The 19,155-nt window shown below is 39.5% G+C and overlaps 1 protein-coding gene across 4 annotated transcripts in view; it reads left to right on the plus strand.

The window, feature by feature from the left end:
- The first annotated feature begins 1,966 nt into the window (after window positions 1–1,966).
- The window catches only part of NAXD (NAD(P)HX dehydratase), a 74,952-nt gene continuing 57,763 nt past the window's right edge, over window positions 1,967–19,155 (plus strand). Inside the window, exons 1-4 of one of the 4 annotated variants that reach the window (XM_007501290.3) lie at window positions 2,801–4,607; window positions 6,926–7,297; window positions 11,912–12,062; window positions 15,713–15,758. In XM_007501290.3, the coding sequence (XP_007501352.2) occupies window positions 4,073–4,607; window positions 6,926–7,297; window positions 11,912–12,062; window positions 15,713–15,758 (1,104 nt within the window). In that variant the 5' untranslated portion in view covers window positions 2,801–4,072. Of the gene's footprint in view, window positions 2,581–2,800; window positions 4,608–6,925; window positions 7,298–11,911; window positions 12,063–15,712; window positions 15,759–19,155 lie in introns of those variants that run through there. The other 3 variants (XM_007501291.3, XM_001374961.5, XM_007501292.3) reach the window with 3 other exon arrangements.

Below are 19,155 nucleotides of genomic sequence, written 5' to 3' on the forward strand. Positions count from 1 at the left end.
CCCCAGTGCTGACTGAATGTCCCCTCTGGCAGATGAGAGCAGGAGAGGACTTTCGACTGGCACTGGAGGCCATGGAAAGTTAATATTAATTCAAACCCCTTTTTGGTACCCCCAAACAACCTTTTGATTTTAAAGCAAAAGGGAACAAAACCTTAGGGCCAAAGCTCTGAGCCATCTCTGTCTGGGCCAGGGATGGAGTCCTTCCTCTTGTCTACACACCAGGTATGCCTTGTGAGGCCTTTCAGAACGTCAAGTGGTCACTCTTTTTTTTTTTTAGATTGACATAGTCTTTTCATTTTTTTAATTTAAAAATTTTATTTAGTCAATTTAGAACATTATTCCTTGGTTACAAAAATCCTATTCTATCCCTTCTTCCCCTGCCCCCACCCTTCCCATAGCCCACATGCAATTCCACTGGGTATTACCCGTGTCCTAGATCAGAACCTATAAGTGGTCACTCTTGATGCCCAGAAGACCCGCCTCTTGCCCAGACTGAGACCTGAATCTGCCAATCAAAGTCGGGGTCGAACAGCCTAAATTGGTAGAAGGGCCAAGAAGTCCCTCCCTGGCCCTGGAGCCACCACTGAGGAAGTGCCTGGTGTGCTCACGGAGGAGGGGGCTATGAGAGCTAGCCGGTGGCTCTGGCTTGTGCTTTTCCCTTCTTTTTCTGGCCCACTTTTTATTATTTAATAATTATAAAAGTAAGCTATGATCCCCAGAGAATTTTAATCAGAATAGGGCCACGAATACCCAGGTGTCTTCTGGCCCTTTGACAAGGAATCCAATGCAGCGATTATTTCTAATATCATTCGCTATTTTTACTTAAAGTACACGTTTGCTTTTGTTATAAATTGTGATGAACTCTTCATTTTAACTAAAATGCAAGCTAAGAAAAAAACACAAGTCAGCGCTGTAAAACTCTCTTGATGCCGGGAAATGGGGATGCTTTTCCAACAGAAACCTGAGGTTGTGGGTTGGTTTAGATAAAGCATGCAATAAATAAATGTTCAAGCATCTGACTCGGTTTCCCCCAAATACTCATATTCCTTTCTAGGCCGCATTCCTGACTCTGGAATTTCTCAGACCGTATCTGGAAGGTAGCAGCAGCTCTGGACTTCTCACACTGGACGTGCCCTCTGCCCTTGTGGCCACTTCTTCCTTTTAGAGCCTCCACTGGAAGGAGGATGCTAAGAGCATCCTAAGAGGACCTCCTGGTCCTTTCCAGGCTGTGCTCCTCGCCACCCTCCCCGACGGACCCCTTCTTTCCTTCCTCCCCTTCCGCTTCCTTCTGGGTGCTAATTACCCCCCCCCCTTATTAATTGCTAAGGGGCTGGACTTGGTCCTGTTGGCCCTCGGAGTTAAAAATCTAGTCTCAGACACTTGCTGGCTGGGTGACTAGGTCAAGTCATTGAGCCTCGGTGGGCCTCGGTTTCTTCTTCTGTTAAATGAGGATAATACTAGCACCTGCTTTCCAGGATTGTTCTCGGCCTTACTTCTACGCTTTGCTTATCTATGTACCTATTTATCTACAAGTTGTTCTCCTTAGCAAGCCCCGGGAGGACCGGACCTGCCTTTCGGAGTGTATTTGCATTCCTAGCTGTTAGCTCAGTGGCTGGCCTAGAGTAGATGCTTAATAAATCGTTGTTGACAGAATTCTCTGCAAGCACCGGTTTGTACAACATTAACTCTTCCTACTCATTTTCCTTCCTTCCTCTTTTATTTTTTAAACCCTTATCTTCCAAGTCTTAGAATTACTGCTAAGTATTGATTCCAGGGCAGAAGGGACAGTAAGGGCTAGTCAGTGGGGTTAATGGACTTGCCCCGGGTCACACCGCTAAGAAGCGTCGGAAGTCACGTTTGAACCCGGGACGTCCAGTCTTTCAAGCTAGGGAGCCACCTAGCTGCCCTCCCCATCCCCCACTCACTTTCCGCTTTCTACACACACTCCCTGCCCCCCTCCCCCCAGACAAAACACCGAACAAGTCACCAAACTAACCTGGCAAAGAAAAACCACAAAAGAGAACCAACGAACGCGGCCGCGGCTTACAGGTCCGCGAGGAGTTTCACTAGAAATACTCTCTAGGAGAGGCTTATTCATTGCGAACGCTCGGATAGTTTGTGTCTGCGGTGCCAATCGCGAAGGTTGGGAGGTAGTGATTGGCTGAGTGGGTCGGAGGCTGAACTCCCTCTGTGGGAGAGCCAGAGAAAAGACCCAGAGACCCGGTGTGGGGAACGTGCTTCCTGCTGGCAGGGTTTGGACAGCAGCAAACCCGGAAGAGCGTCCCCATGATCGTGATCAAAGGCTTCTGTGGTTTGTTAGCCCCACTTGGTCCCAGCCTCTCAGCTGGTCAAAGAGGTAAGAGAGGATTCAGGCCCCGATAGAGGGAGGGGATTTGAGCCTGTGTGTTTAAAAAGAAAAAAAAAGAAAATAAGAAAAACACCATTCTGTCTTGATTCACTGTCTCCTGAAAATGATAATTTGGGGAGAAACGAGGGCTGGAGCCATGGGGGTCGCGCTAGCAGCTGCGGCAGCGGTGCTCTCGGCTCTGCTCATCTGTCACTGGCTGCCCCTGGATTCAGGTATACGCAGCTAGAGCTGTGCTGCCTCACGGGGGCTGGGGGTGGGAGGAGGAAAGCAGGTGCCCCATTTGTGGCGGAGCCGGACCAGAAGGGCCTGCTAGGGCAGTGCGGGGGAGGGGAGGGAGCGCTGGAGCAGTCTCCAGCTGCAGATTTCGGCCGGGGGGGGGGGGGTAGGAGAGTGAGTGGCGTTGGGGAGGTGGGGATGGACGGTGGGGAAAGGGGTGTGCGCTCCAGTTCGGATTAGCCTCCATCCCCTCTCCTATGTTCTCGTTCCTCCTTCGGCACAACCTCTTCCCAAGAACCCAGCGGCATCTCTATTCAGAGCTTTGAGCAGCCTAAAGGGAGAGAAAATGGTGAAGTGCACAGTCCCTGGGGTGGGTGGGTGCTGGGTGCGCGGGGACACTGCCAGTCTGGCCCCGCTTTTCTGGGACTTCTTGGAGGCGGGGCGCTCTCGGCCCTGACCCCGAAGGGAGGCGGGCCGGTACGTGAGCTGGGTTATGCGCGCTGAGGTAAAACGTACGGAGAAATGACGGAGCTCTGGGGCTTGGAGTGGGGAGGAGAGATGGAAGGGGAAGGGGTGTGTCTGCCTACGAATAGGGGGCGGGGAAGAGAGAGGATGAATCGGCTTTGCCCAGCCTGCCTGCAGGCGGAGATCCCGAGAGAGGGAACCCTTGTGCGCGCCTCTGGGAGAAGGGGTGGTGGAGGCGGGGACCGGGCGGAGCGCTGTGGCAGCGGCTCTCGCGGCTGCTGGAGGGCGCGTACAGATGCGCGGGGCTGCTGCGGCGCTTCCGCCGCCTAGCTGAGCAGGAAGACAGTCAGAGGCGGAGCCGAGACCCGCGAACAGAACCAGCTCAGCCCGGGCCGATGTCGTAGCCGCAGCCGTGCGACCAAGGGGCTTCCTGCTGCGCCCGGCCTGGGGCTAGGCGCCTACAGGAGCCGGGTGGCAGGGTTAGCGGCCGGGGAGGCTAGGATGTATCTTTGATAAACTGGGGAAACGGTGGGTTTTCTTTGCATGGGGAAAAAGCGGTGCAGAAAACGGCGGTGGCTGCAATCGGGGGGTGTCTGTGCTTAGCTACTATCTCCCGGTAGATTTACCTCTGCCTCCACGCCCCTTTTAAACTTTGTTCTCCCTCCTCCCCCAGCTAGTGGAGAGAGAGGTGCAGGCTGCTTCTCGGCCCAGCCCCCTGTCTCTTAGGATTCCCGGCTAGAACTGTAAAAACCCTGGAGGATGGACCCATAACTTCACGCTTTGCTAATTGCCTATTTACCTCCCTTTGCGGGACAGCCAGCAACCCAGCTCAGGGTTTGATGTGTTTGTAGAATCTTTTCTCCGTCTTCCCCCCCCCCCCCCCATTTTGTTTTGTTTTGTTTTTGTTTTGATCCACCTGTGTCTTTCTGCATCTCTCCCAAACCCTGGGGCGGGGGCTGGAGGAAGACCAGCCTCTTCCTCTGACCCCATCCTGGGGAGAGGGAGGAAAGAGGACGGAACATAATGATCACCAACACTCGGGGATTTCTGTGGTCGGACTTGGAGACTCGAGCCCTCCTGGGCATCTGGGGCAAGGCAGATGTTCAGTCGGCTCTAGAAGGCAACTTTCGGAACGGCCATGTGTACCGGGATGTGGCCTGCCGCCTGGGGGAGATGGGCTTCGATCGGACCCCAGAGCAGTGTCGGATCCGCATCAAAGGCTTAAAACGTCAGTACTACCAGACGAAGGACGGCCTCCAGAAGAACGGGCATGCGCGAAAGATCTGCAAGTACTACAATGAGATGGACCGCATCCTGAGCTATGGGTCTCTTAACTACTCTGGGCTGGACCCTTGCGCTGGTGGTGATGTGCCTGCTCCTGCAAGCATGAGAGGCGGCTCGGGCTCCTGCCACAGCCGAGCAGTGGTTGACGAGAAGATGGACCAATGCAGGCTGGAGTCTTCCCAAGAGAACTTGGTGGGCGAATGCTCCTCTTTTGCCCAGCGCCCCATCAAAGTGGAGGATCTCCCTTTCGCCATTCCAGTGCCGCCCAGTAGCGGTGAGTACTATGCCCAGGAAATGTAGTGCGTATCTTAGCTGGGGGTGGGGCATGTCCGCGGGCAAAGAGGGATGCTGTGATACCTCGTGGGTCTCTTGCTTTACTAGGTTCGACCCTTGCTCCCCACCTCTAACTACCTTCACCTGAAATTGCTAAATAGGATTAACCACCAGACTGTTGCACTTTGTCTTAAATTTAATGTTTGCTTCTCTGTGAGCGCCATTTAAATGTTTTCTTTGCCCTCCTCTGAGATAGGAATGTAAACGGGATTATTCTTAGCCTTTTAAAAATTACATTAAGTATGAACTGACATTACTGAATAAGGCAACTTGAAACTTTTGATTTTTGATTCTTTGTCAATCCAATGAGTTTCCTAACTGACTTAAAAGCATTTTTCCAGAACAGCAGTTTGGTTGTGGCCAAACCAGCTGTTTTTTTTTTTACCTTGTCCTAATCACTAGAAACCTCAATAGGTCATATTTTAGCCATCACTTTATTTTTTTAATTTTATTTTAAAATATTTTTCCATGCTTACAGGATTCATGCTGTGTCCCTTCCCTTTTTCCTCCCCCATCCTGGAGTTGACAAGCAATTCTAGTGATCACTTTAAAATATATTTCTTGCCTAATTGAAATTTTGTTTGCTTTAAACATTCTTTTTGTAGTTAACTGGTAGGAAATTCTCAGAACATGTTCAAGATTTCATCAAAAATTTTCACTTGTTAAAACTATTTTTGAAAATTAGAGCCAAATCTGGTCTAAGACACTTCTAGCTATGTGTCCCTGGGCAAGTCACTTAACCCCCCATTCCCTAGCTCATACAGCTCTTCTGCTTTGGAACCAATAAACAGAATTGATTCTAAGATAGAAGGTAAGGAATTTTTATTTAAAAAAAAATTAGAACCCAGAAGCCTAAATTAGTGATTCTCTGGCCCAAGTTTGGAGCCAAACCCCTTGGAGTATTCCAGTTATTTCAAACTGGAAAATTGGGAGAGACTCTCAAAACAAAATTAATTGATGAACTTTAAAAGTTACCATTTGACACACTTAGGAGGAAGAGGGAGTGATTGCCAAAGGTCACACCTTTAAAAGAGTTGGGATTTATTGGCATATGTAATTCTGGTTCATTATCTCCCTCCCCCAGTTTTTAATTTGAGGATGTTTAATTTTGATTTTTTCCCTAAAATCTAAAGTTGTCATAATGATATTGCTCATAAGATGATATTTGAGCTGCCCCATCTGGAAACCTGCATTAAAGTACTTCTGAATACAAATCAATTAATTTCTGAAAGTAGATTTAATACCTAGTGTGACTGAGAGAGTTTTGACTGGCCAACTTAAATGAACATTCATGTACAGCCTTTGACAGCTGATGGTGAAAAGTGCTCTCCTGGCTTGTTTAATTTTCAGGCTGAAGCACCAAAATCTTTAGAGATTGTACCTTTCTCACACAAACTACTGTTCTGGCGTGAGTGAGAATGAAGTATGTCTGAAGGAGAGATGTTTCCACACATTTTTTCAGTGTCTTGTTGACCTACACACTATGCTCTAAAAATTGGAGCAGGATCTCCCTCTCCTCCTTCAAAAGACAAGTTGGACATTAATCTTACTTTAATACATTGTCCTCATGCCTCCACTGACTTGGTTCTACAGGTTTTTCCTCCAGAATACTTAAAACATTTCTGTTATGGCAGGGTAAATTTGTATATAAATTGGCTATGAGTTGTTTTTTTTTCTCAGATAAAGGGGGCTTTTTTTTTTAGAGCAGGTCACAAAATTCCTCCTATTTCACATAGCCATATCTGAAAATTTGACAGTGGCTAACATATATAACACATAATCTTATTACATATTTTCCAGTGAAGTCATGATAATCTATTATCATTAAAATGTTTTGATGAAAAAATTTCCATTGAGGTGAAGTCAAATGACCTTGTTGTGATTGTTCAATCATGTCCAACGCTTTGTGTTCTATTAGGGTTTTATTAGAGATGCTGGAGTGGTTTGCCGCTTCCTTCTCTAGCTCATTTTCCAGATGAGGAAACTGAGTCACACTGGGATAAGTGACTTGTCTAGGGTCACCCAGCTAGTGTCTGAGACCAGACTTGAATTCAGGAAGAGGAGTCTTCCTGTCCCCAGTCTGGCACTCTAGTGACTTGTCTAGGGTCACCCAGCTAGTGTCTGAGACCAGACTTGAATTCAGGAAGAGGAGTCTTCCTGTCCTCAGTCTGGCACTCTATCCACTGTGCTACCCTTGCACTTGATTCAAATCTGATTTTTTTTTCCTGTGTGCTTATTCAGATCTACTTTTTGATTCAGGTTTTAAGCGCATCAGTGCAGAGACCAGTCCAGCACCTCTGCCTCAATCGAAAAGATCAAAAAATCATCACACCAACATAACCCTGGACAAAATGATGGAGAAGTTCTTGCAACAGAGTATGGATACAGAAGAAAAGTTTTATCGCTACGAAGAGCAGAGGCTTAGAATTGAGGACAAGCGTCGAGAAACAGAACATGCCCGAGAGATACAAATGTTACAAGTGCTGGGACAGATGTTAGCTGGAATTTCATCAGCCATGACACAAAGGTCACAGCCCAGACCACCCAGTCCACTTCAGAGAACAAACCATCCAACCTATGGAGAGAACATTAATTATAATGCTATGGCAGCAACACTTTCTCCACCGATAGGTACTACATTTTGTAGTATAGCTATAGTATTTTTGTTTTGAAAAAGCATTTAGTGACCCTGGTTTTCTAGTCCTAGGAGGGAAGAGGAATATGGGATTGTGATTTATAGAGTTTCTTTTTGTATTTGATTTTATAGTTAATGCCTCATTTTTATGACTGATTTTTCAGAACAAATGAGATTTAAATCAGTAATAATGAAGGCAAATATTATACAATGTAAGCCTATTTTAAATCTAGCAGAAGGTATTTGTCTAAGAAATTTATTACTCACTGGTGTGTTCCTTAATTCCTCTTGTTAGAGTTGAGAATATAAGAAGACAGTTTCCAAATTTAAATTTTACTTTCAGCGTATTTTTCATCAGGGGCTGTTTGTTATAAATGTTAAAGGCTAACATCAAGCAATAAATTAAATTCTAACCAAATTGCTATCATCTGTTGTGTTTCAGTAATATATTTTTTAGGGTTATAAATATTTAAATTGAAGTACTTGTCACAAGTGTTTAGATCACTGGTATATTTTTAAGACTTTGAAAGTAAGTAAAAAATAATATTTGTGCCACCATGTGTAAATGCTTTAATAGAATACAGATAAATAGCTTATTCTCAGATGATATTTTAATTAGGATTATTTATAATAGTGGTCAAGATAAACCTGTTTTGCAAGTTAATGTTTCTGATATCTAAATTTCCTCCTCTTTTCATATGAATAGCAGAAATTTCTTGATACTGTAACCGTTTCCATCTAATAATCCCATAAAATTTTTTTGTGAAAACATTGCTCTTTTCAGTTACAAGTGACCTTTACAAACTACTGGACTATTTTTAGATAATACACAGAAAGAAGCATGCTTTTGAAAACTGGAAAATATGACATTTTTCATAGTTAATCAGTTAATTCAACTTTCCAAAGACTCTCTTGGAGTAGAGAAGCATTTAACAATTATATTTAAACCTGATTTTATGCATACCTCATGTACCCAAAGGCTAAAGCAGAGGTTCTTACACATTTTTGTGTCATAGATTACTTTGGCAGTCTAGTAAAATCTATGGATTTTTGCTTGGAATAATGTTTTGTTTTTTAAATTAATAATTGAAGAAAATTAGAAGTTAGCTAACATAAAAATGAATTTTTTTTCAACCTAGTTCAGGGACCCACTCCCAGCAATCTATTTACCGTGCCTGGAGGTCAGTGGATCCAGATTAAAAACCTTTGGGCTAGACCTTAGATTAGCATTATAAAAAATGAGGTATTTCAATAATTAATCTGTGCCATACATTTGGTGTGATCATGATTCTTTGCTTTTTTTTAATTGTCTATTTTCAGATAAGAATGATGGAAGAATTATATGTAAGAGACATTTTTAAGCATAGCATTTATCTTTTTATTTAGGAACAACAGTACTGTAGAATGACATACTATGAATATCAGAGATCTTAGAGAATGTTTTTCCTAGTGATTTCAAATTTTGGCAGTTCTGTAAAAAACTGGCACGGTAACTATATAGTCATTGTAGTCCAGTGATTGCATTTGCCTTTGAAATGATATAATGTTCAAGACTGCAATAGCAAGTTACACAATAACACTTGTTATGCTGGTATAAATACATAATAAATCAAATTGGATAGCTTCTAAAATATATAGTATAGTTAGATGTGGAGAGATTTTTTTTTTTTGCATCTCTGAAGAGTTAATGAGCATGGATATAAATCTCTCTTTTTGGTCCTTGTATGGTCCAGAGTGGTGCCAAACCCACTTGGGATCCCTTGGGTTGCCTATTGACTTAGAAAACCACAAATGAACATTATTGAAGTTGTATTTTCATTTATTTTGTTAAACATTTCCCAGTTACATTTTAATCTGGTTTGGGTCTCTCAGTGAATTTTGCTACCCACAGCTCATGTTTGACACTTCATTGCAGTGCATAAAATTCTATAAAGTCCTGAGGATGAGCTCAGATCTCACCTTCCAGTCCCAGCTATCTGACACTGGACTCTGTGACCTTGGGCAAGTTCCATCATTTGAGTCTGACAACTCCTAAGATTTATCTCCTAAATTACCTAAGGGTTGCTCTCTTTCTTCCTCCATGGAACTTTGGTGAAACTGGCTAAACACTGATCCCAGTCATCTGTTTCCGTGACATTGTGAACTTTGGAAGTTGGAGATTTTTGTATTTTCTTTTCCTGAACAAAAGAAAACTGGGATTCTTTAAAGAGTTAATAAAATTGATTCTACTTGGATCATTCCAGGTCATGGATCCATCACTTGAAAATTTGCCTTTACTATTAATTAGTTGGTAATTGTGCCATTTGATCCTAAATGATGACACGCTAATGGTTTGTTGGGTTTTTTTGAGTCCCCAGTGAAATACCTACAAAGATATTTATTATGGTTATAGCTGGATTAATTTTTCATCAACAGTTCCTGGAATAATAGCTACATCTAATTAACATAAGTTTTTTCTTCCACATGGGGAAAAAATTATTCAGAAAGTAGTCATCTGTGTAGAGATGCACTCTTTTTTTTGGTAGTCCGAGTAGTGGAAAAATCTGGGAGCAGGGAAGGGAGGAAGAGCCCACAGGGTCTGTGTGTAAAACTTCAATGACTTGTGGGGAACTGATGGGACAGAGACTCTAATAACGTCTAGACTTTTTGTGTGATGAGCCTAGAAGTAATGGAGAAGAAAGGACCTAGATGGGAAAGGTTTTTTTTTTTTTTTTAATTCATTGGGTCTGTCCATTTTTAATGAAAGACTTACTGAATGAGGAATTAGCCAGCTGTGTTTATTATTGGAACCAAATTGTTGACATCTGAAGGCTTATACAGTAATCATGTTTTGAGTCATTTTGGGAGTATCTTGAGGGTGGGAGTATTTGAGATTTGGGAAACAGTTTATCTCTGAACTTGGGATAAGGACTGAGTCTGATTTCATTCTTGCTGAGAACTCAGTTGAGGAAACTCCTTCTATCCATGGAAGTTGTTGGCACTTTCTTCAGGCACAGTGCCTGGCATGTAGGTAAAAAATGTGTATTGATGGTTCTGTGCAATCAATAAAATCTTAAAAATTATTGCCCAGTGCTCTGAGAGATTATGGCACCTGTCCTGGGTCACATAGCCAATATATCAGAGGCAGGTCTTGAACCTAGGTCTTCTGGGCTCTGAAGTAGACTCTACTCTGCCCTGTCTGTATTTATCTTTTTATTCTAAATGAGTCCTATGTTAAATGTTTTTTAAGTGTGTAAAAGTATTACAGGATCATAGTTGAATTAATATTTTATCAACATCCTCTAAAACAACTAAATTTCACTATTGTATCTATTATGTCTTCTCTCTAGATTATAAAAATCAAATGAGTATGAAATAAACTTGGAAGAGGGTCTAAAAATGATACCAGTCTTTTCTAGGAGAAAGTCTTTTGGCAGCTTTCTGCCATTAGTTGAACTTGTGAAAACTCCTTTTCATTTTCTCAGCAAATGAGTTAATTGTAGGGGGTTGTGCTTTTGGCACAGAGACCTAAAAAAAAAATGAGACATATGTTTGCAAAATTCATTTTCTTTTTTAGCTCTGATTTGTGATGTCTGTATTTCCCAGTTGACACTTTGGGCTCTCTGAACTTGTGGCCAAACTCTTTTGATGAGGGAGCTACAAATTATTTTACAACAGGAAATCTATCAGGCAAGACCAATTAAGAACATTTCTGAAGTGTTAACTGATTTTAAAATGCCACTTAAATTAGATTAAAATAAATTGAATGCTCTATATTTGGAACACCAGTTGTTCTCTATTACTTAGAATAATAAGTATCCAAACAAATTTTCGAAATATATTTGGGAAAAACTTTTCAGGGTGGGAAATAATGAATACCTAGTTTTAACAGTGAATAAATACTTATTCATTATTCTTATTTGAACTATCTGGCATACCTTTCAAAATGTTGAGTAGACAAGACTTTTGTCATCATCATGGTAATAGTAACACTTTTATACTATTTACTATTGCCTGATGATATGCTAAACAACTTACAATTATTATTTCATTTGTTCCTCACAACAGCCCTGGGAGGAAGGAACTATTATCATTCTCTTTTACAGATGAGGAAACTGAGACAAATAGGTTAAGTGACTTGCCCAGGGTCACACAGCTAGTAAGTGTCTGAGGCTGGATTTGAACTCAGGTTTTCTGACTCTGGATATTTATGTTTTTAAGATGATTTTTAGGAGTGGAGGAGAGAAATATCAGGCCTTTCTATTTCTAGGCACTTTCAATTGGTCCTTCAAAAGGTCTCTTGGTTGAAAATAGTTTTCAAAAGCTAAAATGTATATATCAGTTTCATATAAAAAAAAATAACTGGTTCTATAAATATGTGAGGATTCTCAGGAATTTTCAAAGCCTATATAAAAAGTGTTAGGCATAGTGATATGACAGCAGTATGTGGAAAACCTTTTTAAAAAAAGAAAATATTAATACTCTAAAAGCTGTAAATTTTTTTTTTTAATCATCAACTTTCCGAAAGTTTCTGTTACGTATGGGAATTGTTTTATTTGTCTGTACATCCTTTACAGTAAAATGAAAACTTACTCTTCTGAAATAGTGATTAATTTTCCTTTTTCTTTTAGTTTTAGAGAGATCATTTTCACTCTACAAAGCACACTCTGTAAAGGACATGGAGAATATTTTTCAGCTGGTGAGAAACATCATACCCCCTCTAACTTCCAAAAAGCATAAAGGTCAAGATGGAAGAATAGGCATTATTGGAGGCTGTCAAGAGTAAGTACAAATGTTTGAAACATGTTATTTTAAATGACTTTCAGGACCACGTGATGAATTTTTTTTCCCTCTCCAAAGACAATATTAAAATATTCAGCTTTATATTTCATAGCCATGTGCCCCTGGGCAAGTCACTAATTCCCCTCCCCATTGCCTAGCCCATTCCACTCTTCTGCCTTGGAACCAATACACAGTATCGATTCCAAGATGGAAGGCAAAGGATTTTTCTAATGTCATTGGGAAATGCTTAAGGAAATAAATAAAAATATGACACACACAAAAAATTCAAAAAAATATTCCGCTCTAGGGGAAGGAAGCTGTGATATAGCTGATTCCTGGCATTTTGAGTTTTCTCTGGATGGGCTTCCATTTTCCCATCTGTCAAAGGAGGGGTTTGCAAGAGATCAGAAGTGTCAGACGCATAGCCACGAAATGCCCCAGTGCGGCCTGAACCAAATGAAAGTGGGAACTGTTGGACACAATTTTACAAAATACGGTCTAATGTAGATAATGTTCATTTATGGTTTTCTAAGTCATTATGTGGCTCCCCCAGGGACCAGCTCCTATTTGAGTTTGATACCATTATACTAGATGACCAGTGTAAAAGAGAGGATTTGCAACGCGTGCAAAGGACATCATTTGTCAATCAAAAGTAACATTCCAATGGATTCCTTTGCATGCATTGCAAATCCTCTTTTTTACACCAGATAAGTTCCTTCTCACTCTCAAATTCCATTTTCTTTTTAGTGATGAAGGATTCATTGAATAAGAGGAAAATAATCTTAAAGCCTTCCATTGTGATATAAAAAATTATTGTCATAATAAATGAATGAATTTGCTAATGTGGGAATGTGAACAAGTACTTTCCTAAGGACCTACCCTCTTATCTTTTTTTTTTTAATCCTTATTGTATATTGGTTCTAAGGCAGAAGAGTAGTAAGGGCTAGGCAATGGGGGTTAAGTGACTTGCCCAGGGTCACATAGCTAGGAAGTATGTGAGGCTAGGTTTGAACCCAGGACCTCCCATCTCTAGGCCTGGCTCTCAATCCCCTGAGCCACCCAGCTGCCCCATCCATTTAATGTTTGGTTAAGATTCATGGGAGGAACTGAACTTAATTTTTCTTCCCAAATAATCAATCTTAATAAGACATATGCAAATTCGGTCTTGAAAATAGATCTTCAGTTCATGTAATCATCAAAAGGCCACCAAAAAAGTAACAAAAGACTCTATAAATAAATTTGAAAATGATTTTTTCTCTCATACTGTTTTTTTTAATTACATATTTTCAAAGAAAAATCTGCTTTTTTCTCTCTTATCCTCCTTTCACTTCTTCTATATTTCTCATTGAGAAAAGAAGAAAATTAAAATCCTGTTACAAAAATGTATAGTTAAGCAAAACAAATTCTTGCATCAGCCATGTCCAAAGAAATTCCATTTCATTTTGTACTTTGCAAGTCTGTCATTTCTCTATCAGGAAGGGATAATAACCATGTTTTATCACAAGCCCTCTGGAATTGTGGTTGGTCCTCCCATTTTCCTAATCCATTCAAAGCTGCCCTTAAAATATTGTTATTGGATAAGTCATTCTCCTGGTTCTGCTCACTTCAGTCTGCATCAGTTCATACACAGCTTTCCAGTTTCTCTGAAATCATCCCTTTCAGCATTCTTCAAGGCCAATAGTAGTATTCCATTACCTTTTTATACTAATTCTTTTAGCCATTTCTCAGTGAACGGGCACCCCTTCAGATTCCAGTTCTTTGACACCCCCAAAAGAGGTAGTATAAATCTTTCTATACACGTGGATTCTTTTTTTCTTTGATCTCTTTGGGTTATAGCGCTACTATTGGCATCACCGAGTCAAAAGATATGCACAGTTTAATAACTTTTTTAGTATGGTTCCAAGTGCTTTCCAGACAGTTTAGATTAGTTCATGGGTCCATCAATACAGCATTAATGTATCTGTTCTCCCATAACCCTCCAGCATTTGTCATTTCCCTTTATTGTCAACTTTGCCAATCTGATTGGGTGCAAAATTTGAAGCATTTTTTCACATGCTTATTAATAGTTTGGATTTTTGGCCCTGAAAATTGCCTGTTCACATCCTTTGAACCATTTGTCACTTGGAGAATAGTTCCGATTCTTAAAGATATGAATCAGTTTCTTATATATCTCTGAAGTGAAACCTTTCTTATGCTCTTGTTAGAATATTCTCTAGACCTTTTGAATGCCATTTTTTCCCTTAAAGAGGCTTTTTAAAAAATTATATTTTTTCCAGTTAACAAAAATAGATTTCTCCCCCTTCCGCCATTGTCCCTACCATCAAAAACAAAAGCCTTTGTATCAAAAAAGAAGTCATGGTCAAGGAAAACACATTTCTGGATTGAACATGTCCAAAAAACATTGATGCCCTGAACCTGTCCCCTATCTGACAAGAGGTGTGTAGCATGGTTATCGCTGATCCTCTGGGATCTGCAGTTCATTTTTTACAGTGTTATTATTATAGAAATTGTTCTTGTTCTGCCCACTTCACTCTGCATCAGTTCATGCAAGTCTTACAAGTTTCACTGAAACCCTGTCAAAGGCTGCCTATGGAGAGCCTTCTTAATAAGAGGAAGCTAGAAGAAATTCATGAGCCACCAGACGGAAAGACCACCGATTCAATATGACTAAAAGTTTAAAATCATGTTACTTGATTCTTTTATTGTCTTATTGAGAGTTGGAATGGTGCAGTGTATTGGCTAGAGGAGCAGCTTTAGAATCTGGAAAATCTAAGTCCTTCTCTGACATCTTTGTATTTCTGGGATCTGGGGACACATAGTTACCTTGACAGTATCCCAGGCTACTGTCTGAGTCTCTCTCTATGTGACAGATGAGTTGCTGCTCTGCATTAGTAGAAAGAATTTCTCTATCATGTTTTCCCTAAACAAGAGAAGTCACAGGTTGAAGAGTCTATTCCTTTAACGTCCCCCCAAAATAAATCAGACATTTGACTATTATCTTAATATAGAATTTTCAAGTGGCATTTGATTTTCCAGTTAGGCAGAAGAACATAGAAATATTAATGTTTTGGTTGTTAAAATTAATATTTGAACTTCATGAGTACATTTTGATAACAATTGACATACAAGGATTTAAGATTTGAAAAGCACTTTATATATATATATATATCAAATCATCTATGCTGGTAGATATGGTATATTTTATTCAAATTTTAGGTAAACTAGTGCAGTCTCCTGTAGAATAAATTAAAGTGAATTAAACAGAAGTTGTTTCCCCTCCCACATGTTTTATACTGAAGATTTTTCATTATTATTCAAAAGCATTTTTCCCCTTAAACCCTTATCTTCCATCTTAGAATCAATACTGTATGTTGGTTCTAAGGCAGAAGAGCAGTAAAGGTTAGGCAATGAGGGCTTAAGTGACTTGCCCATGGTCCCACAGCTAGGAAATTCTGAGGTCAGATTTGAACCCAGAACCTCTCATCTCTAGGCTTGACTCTCAATCCAGTAAGCTACGATGGAAAGTTATTACTTTACTTAATTTTACATTTCACATGGTCTCCATTGTGATCACTTTATTGAATGAATTCTGGAGATGTCTGGAGAGTCTAAGACTACTAAGTTTAAACATTTAAAACTTTTTTTCTTAGGTACACAGGGGCTCCATACTTTGCAGCAATTTCAGCCCTCAAAGTGGTATGTTCATTTAAATTTTTAAATTGTATGTCTCTGTCTTAATGAGAATTTGGATGATATTAATTTGGATAAAGTATTTGTTTTACTATGGAATGCTAAAATTATCTGAAGTTTTGTTCTAACAAGTTTTGTTGTATTTTTTTCAGTAAAAAATTACCTTGTAAATTTTGTTTTCATTTTATGTTACCTTATTATCTTAATTTCCATGTATATCCTTCCTCTACCCATAACTTATAACAAAAAATTAAAAAATTTTTAATTTAATTAAAAAAAATTTTAACCCTATGCATAATAGAACTGACCACTCTTCACTTGTTGGTCTCCTTTCAGGTAGACACCTGATTCATTATATATTTAATCTTCTTATTCTAAAATGTAGACTAATCTAGGGGTATGTTATAATATTGTCTTATTTTTTATTTTACATTTCAATTTATTATTTATTTTTTATCATTCTTATTTAAAAATTTTGAGTTTCAAATTCTCTCCCTTCCTCCAACTTCATCCCCATTCAATGAGAAGTCAAGTATTATATCAGTTATACATGTGAACTCATGCAAAACAATTCCATATTTTTCATTTTTAAAAAAAGCAAGAAAAAAAAGAGAAAATTATACCTTACTTTGTACTCAGAATTGATCAATCCTCTGTCTGGATAGATATTTTTTTCATCATGAGTCTTTTGAAATTGGATCATTATATTGATCAGACAAATCTTTCACAGTTGGTCATCTTTACAACATTGCTCTTATTGTGCACGATGATCTCACAGCTTTTTTCAGTTGACCTTTTATCAGTTCAAATAAGCCTTGCCATTTTTTCACCCTGAAACCACTACCCTCATCATTTCTTATAGCACAATAATATTCTATCACAATCATATGCTACAACTGGTTCAGCCATTGCTCAAATGATGAGCATAACCTCAGTTTCCAATTTTTTTGCCACCACAAAAAAAAAAAAGAGTTGCTATAAATATACATAGAGGTCCTATTCCTTTTCCTTTGATCTCTTTGGGATATAGACCTAGTAGTGATATTGCTGGGCCAAAAGATGTGCAGAGTTTTATAACCCCATTTTGTCTTCAGGATCTAAGATATTAGGCCTCTATTAAAATATAATGTCAAGGCTCATTTTTTTTATTATGGCTTCCACATTGTCCAGTAACTATAAATTATCTCTACTTGATCTATTTTCCAGATCAGTTATTTTTCCAATTATATATTTCACAATTTTTTCTATTTCTTCATGTTTTCACATTGTTTTATTGTTTCTTGATGGCTCATGGAGTCCTTTAATTCCATCTGCCCAATTTAATTTTTAAGAATATGGCCAGTTCTGGGTTTCCCCCCGCTGTTGATCCATATATTGTCCTTTTTTCGTTGTTCAAAACCTATTTCCATATTATTAATATTTGCAATACAGTGATCTTTTAAAGTCAAAATCCCCAGTCATATCCCCATTGAACCATGTGATCAATCATATGTTTTTCTTCTGTGTTTCTGCTCCCACAGTACTTTATCTTGATGTGGATAGCGTTTTTTCTCATAAGTTCCTCTAGATTGTCCTGGATCATTGCGTTACTGTTAGTAGAAAAGTCCATTACATTCGGTTGTGCCACAGTGTGTACAATGTTCTCCTGGTTCTGCTCCTCTCACTCTGCATCACTTCCTGGAGGTCGTTCCAGTTCACATGGAATTCCTCCAGTTCATTATTCCTTTGAGCACAATAGTATTCCATCACCGACAGATACCACAATTTGTTCAGCCATTCCCCAATTGATGGGCATCCCCTCGTTTTCCAATTTGTTTGCCACCACAAAGAGCGCAGCTATGAATATTCTTGTACACATATTTTTCCTTATTATCTCTTTGGGGTACAAGCCCAGCAGTGCTATGGCTGGATCAAAGGGTAGACATTCTTTTATCGCCCTTTGGGCATAGTTCCAAATTGCTCTCCAGAATGGTTGGATCAATTCACAACTCCACCTGCAGTGAATTAATGTCCCTACTTTGCCACATCCCCTCCAGCATTCATTACTTTCCTTTGCTGTCATGTTAGCCAATCTGCTAGATGTGAGGTGATACCTCAGAGTTGTTTTAATTTGCATTTCTCTAATTATGAAGGATTTAGCACACTTTTTCATGTGTTTATTTGATAGTTTTGATTTCTTTATCTGAAAACTGCCTATTCATGACCCTTAACCATTTATCAGTTGGGGAATGGCTTGATTTTTTGTACAATTGACTTAGCTCCTATAATATAGGGTCATTTGGGGTGGGATTCGATGTTAAAATGTAGGGCCAATATCAGAAGAATAAACTTTGGGAAAGCTATCTGTAGACTGACAGCCAGAAAGGAAAGGCAGTTAGTCCCTTCCAGTTAAACCAGAGAGAATAGAGCTAGCATAAGCCCCAACTGTTCCTTAGCAACAGCTTAACTCCCCTTGCAGAATTCCAGAATTCTTACTCTGCTGTCCCATGCCTTAGCCTTCTGTAGACACACACTTTCCTCCTTAACTTTAACTTTTCCTTATAACACTTCTTAATGTTGTCTTATTAATAAACTTTTGCAACCTCTAAGCCCTCTCCCCAGTGCATTAAGTATTATTTATTCAGCAAACTAGAGAAGCCTCCTTTTCCAATAGCAGTTACACTTATTTCTCAATATAAAAAAATCCCTTAATCTTCTGTGATTTAAAAAAATTAGCATTTCTGAATGTATCATTTACTATCAGTAATAAAAAAGACAAAAAGTTATTTTCAATATTTTGGTTGTGCAAAAAAATTTAGCCAGTTATCTCAAATGCTCACCATTTCAGCAGATGGCTTTTTCTTTTGGAAACATTCAGCTCACTCACTATAACCAGTGTGTCTCAGGAAACTTTTTCATTATTTCTCATCAAGATAAGAGTTAATTTATTTCCCAAGAGAACGAATTTGTTCGTCTTTTTCTTTCTCCTCAATTTTGCCATCACAGTAGCAATCTCTTCAGGACGTACTATTAACTAATTGTGTGCATAGATTTCTTTTGTTTCTTCATAAAATAAATGATCAGTTTTCACAAGAAAGAAGCATTTCCACCCCTTCTTTCTGTCTTCTTGATAGTTTGTTTTTATCTTTAATCAATGAAAATCAGAGACAAACTTTCCCCCCTAATTCCATTGGGAGAAGCACGAACTGCTTTTCTCAGCGTTCCATTTGACTAGTAAAGATACAATAATAGAACCTGTAGTCTTTGTGGAAGAACCTATTGCAGGAGCTTTTAAACTTTTTCATGTTATGGACCCCATTGGCTATCTGAAGCTCTTTGGACCCCATCACAGAATAATATTTTAGATGCATAAAATGTTTTTTAAAAACAAAAAATAAACAGGATTGCAAGAGAAACCAGCCCT

This window comes from Monodelphis domestica, chromosome 8, assembly GCF_027887165.1.
Source record: "Monodelphis domestica isolate mMonDom1 chromosome 8, mMonDom1.pri, whole genome shotgun sequence".
NCBI lineage: Eukaryota > Metazoa > Chordata > Mammalia > Didelphimorphia > Didelphidae > Monodelphis > Monodelphis domestica.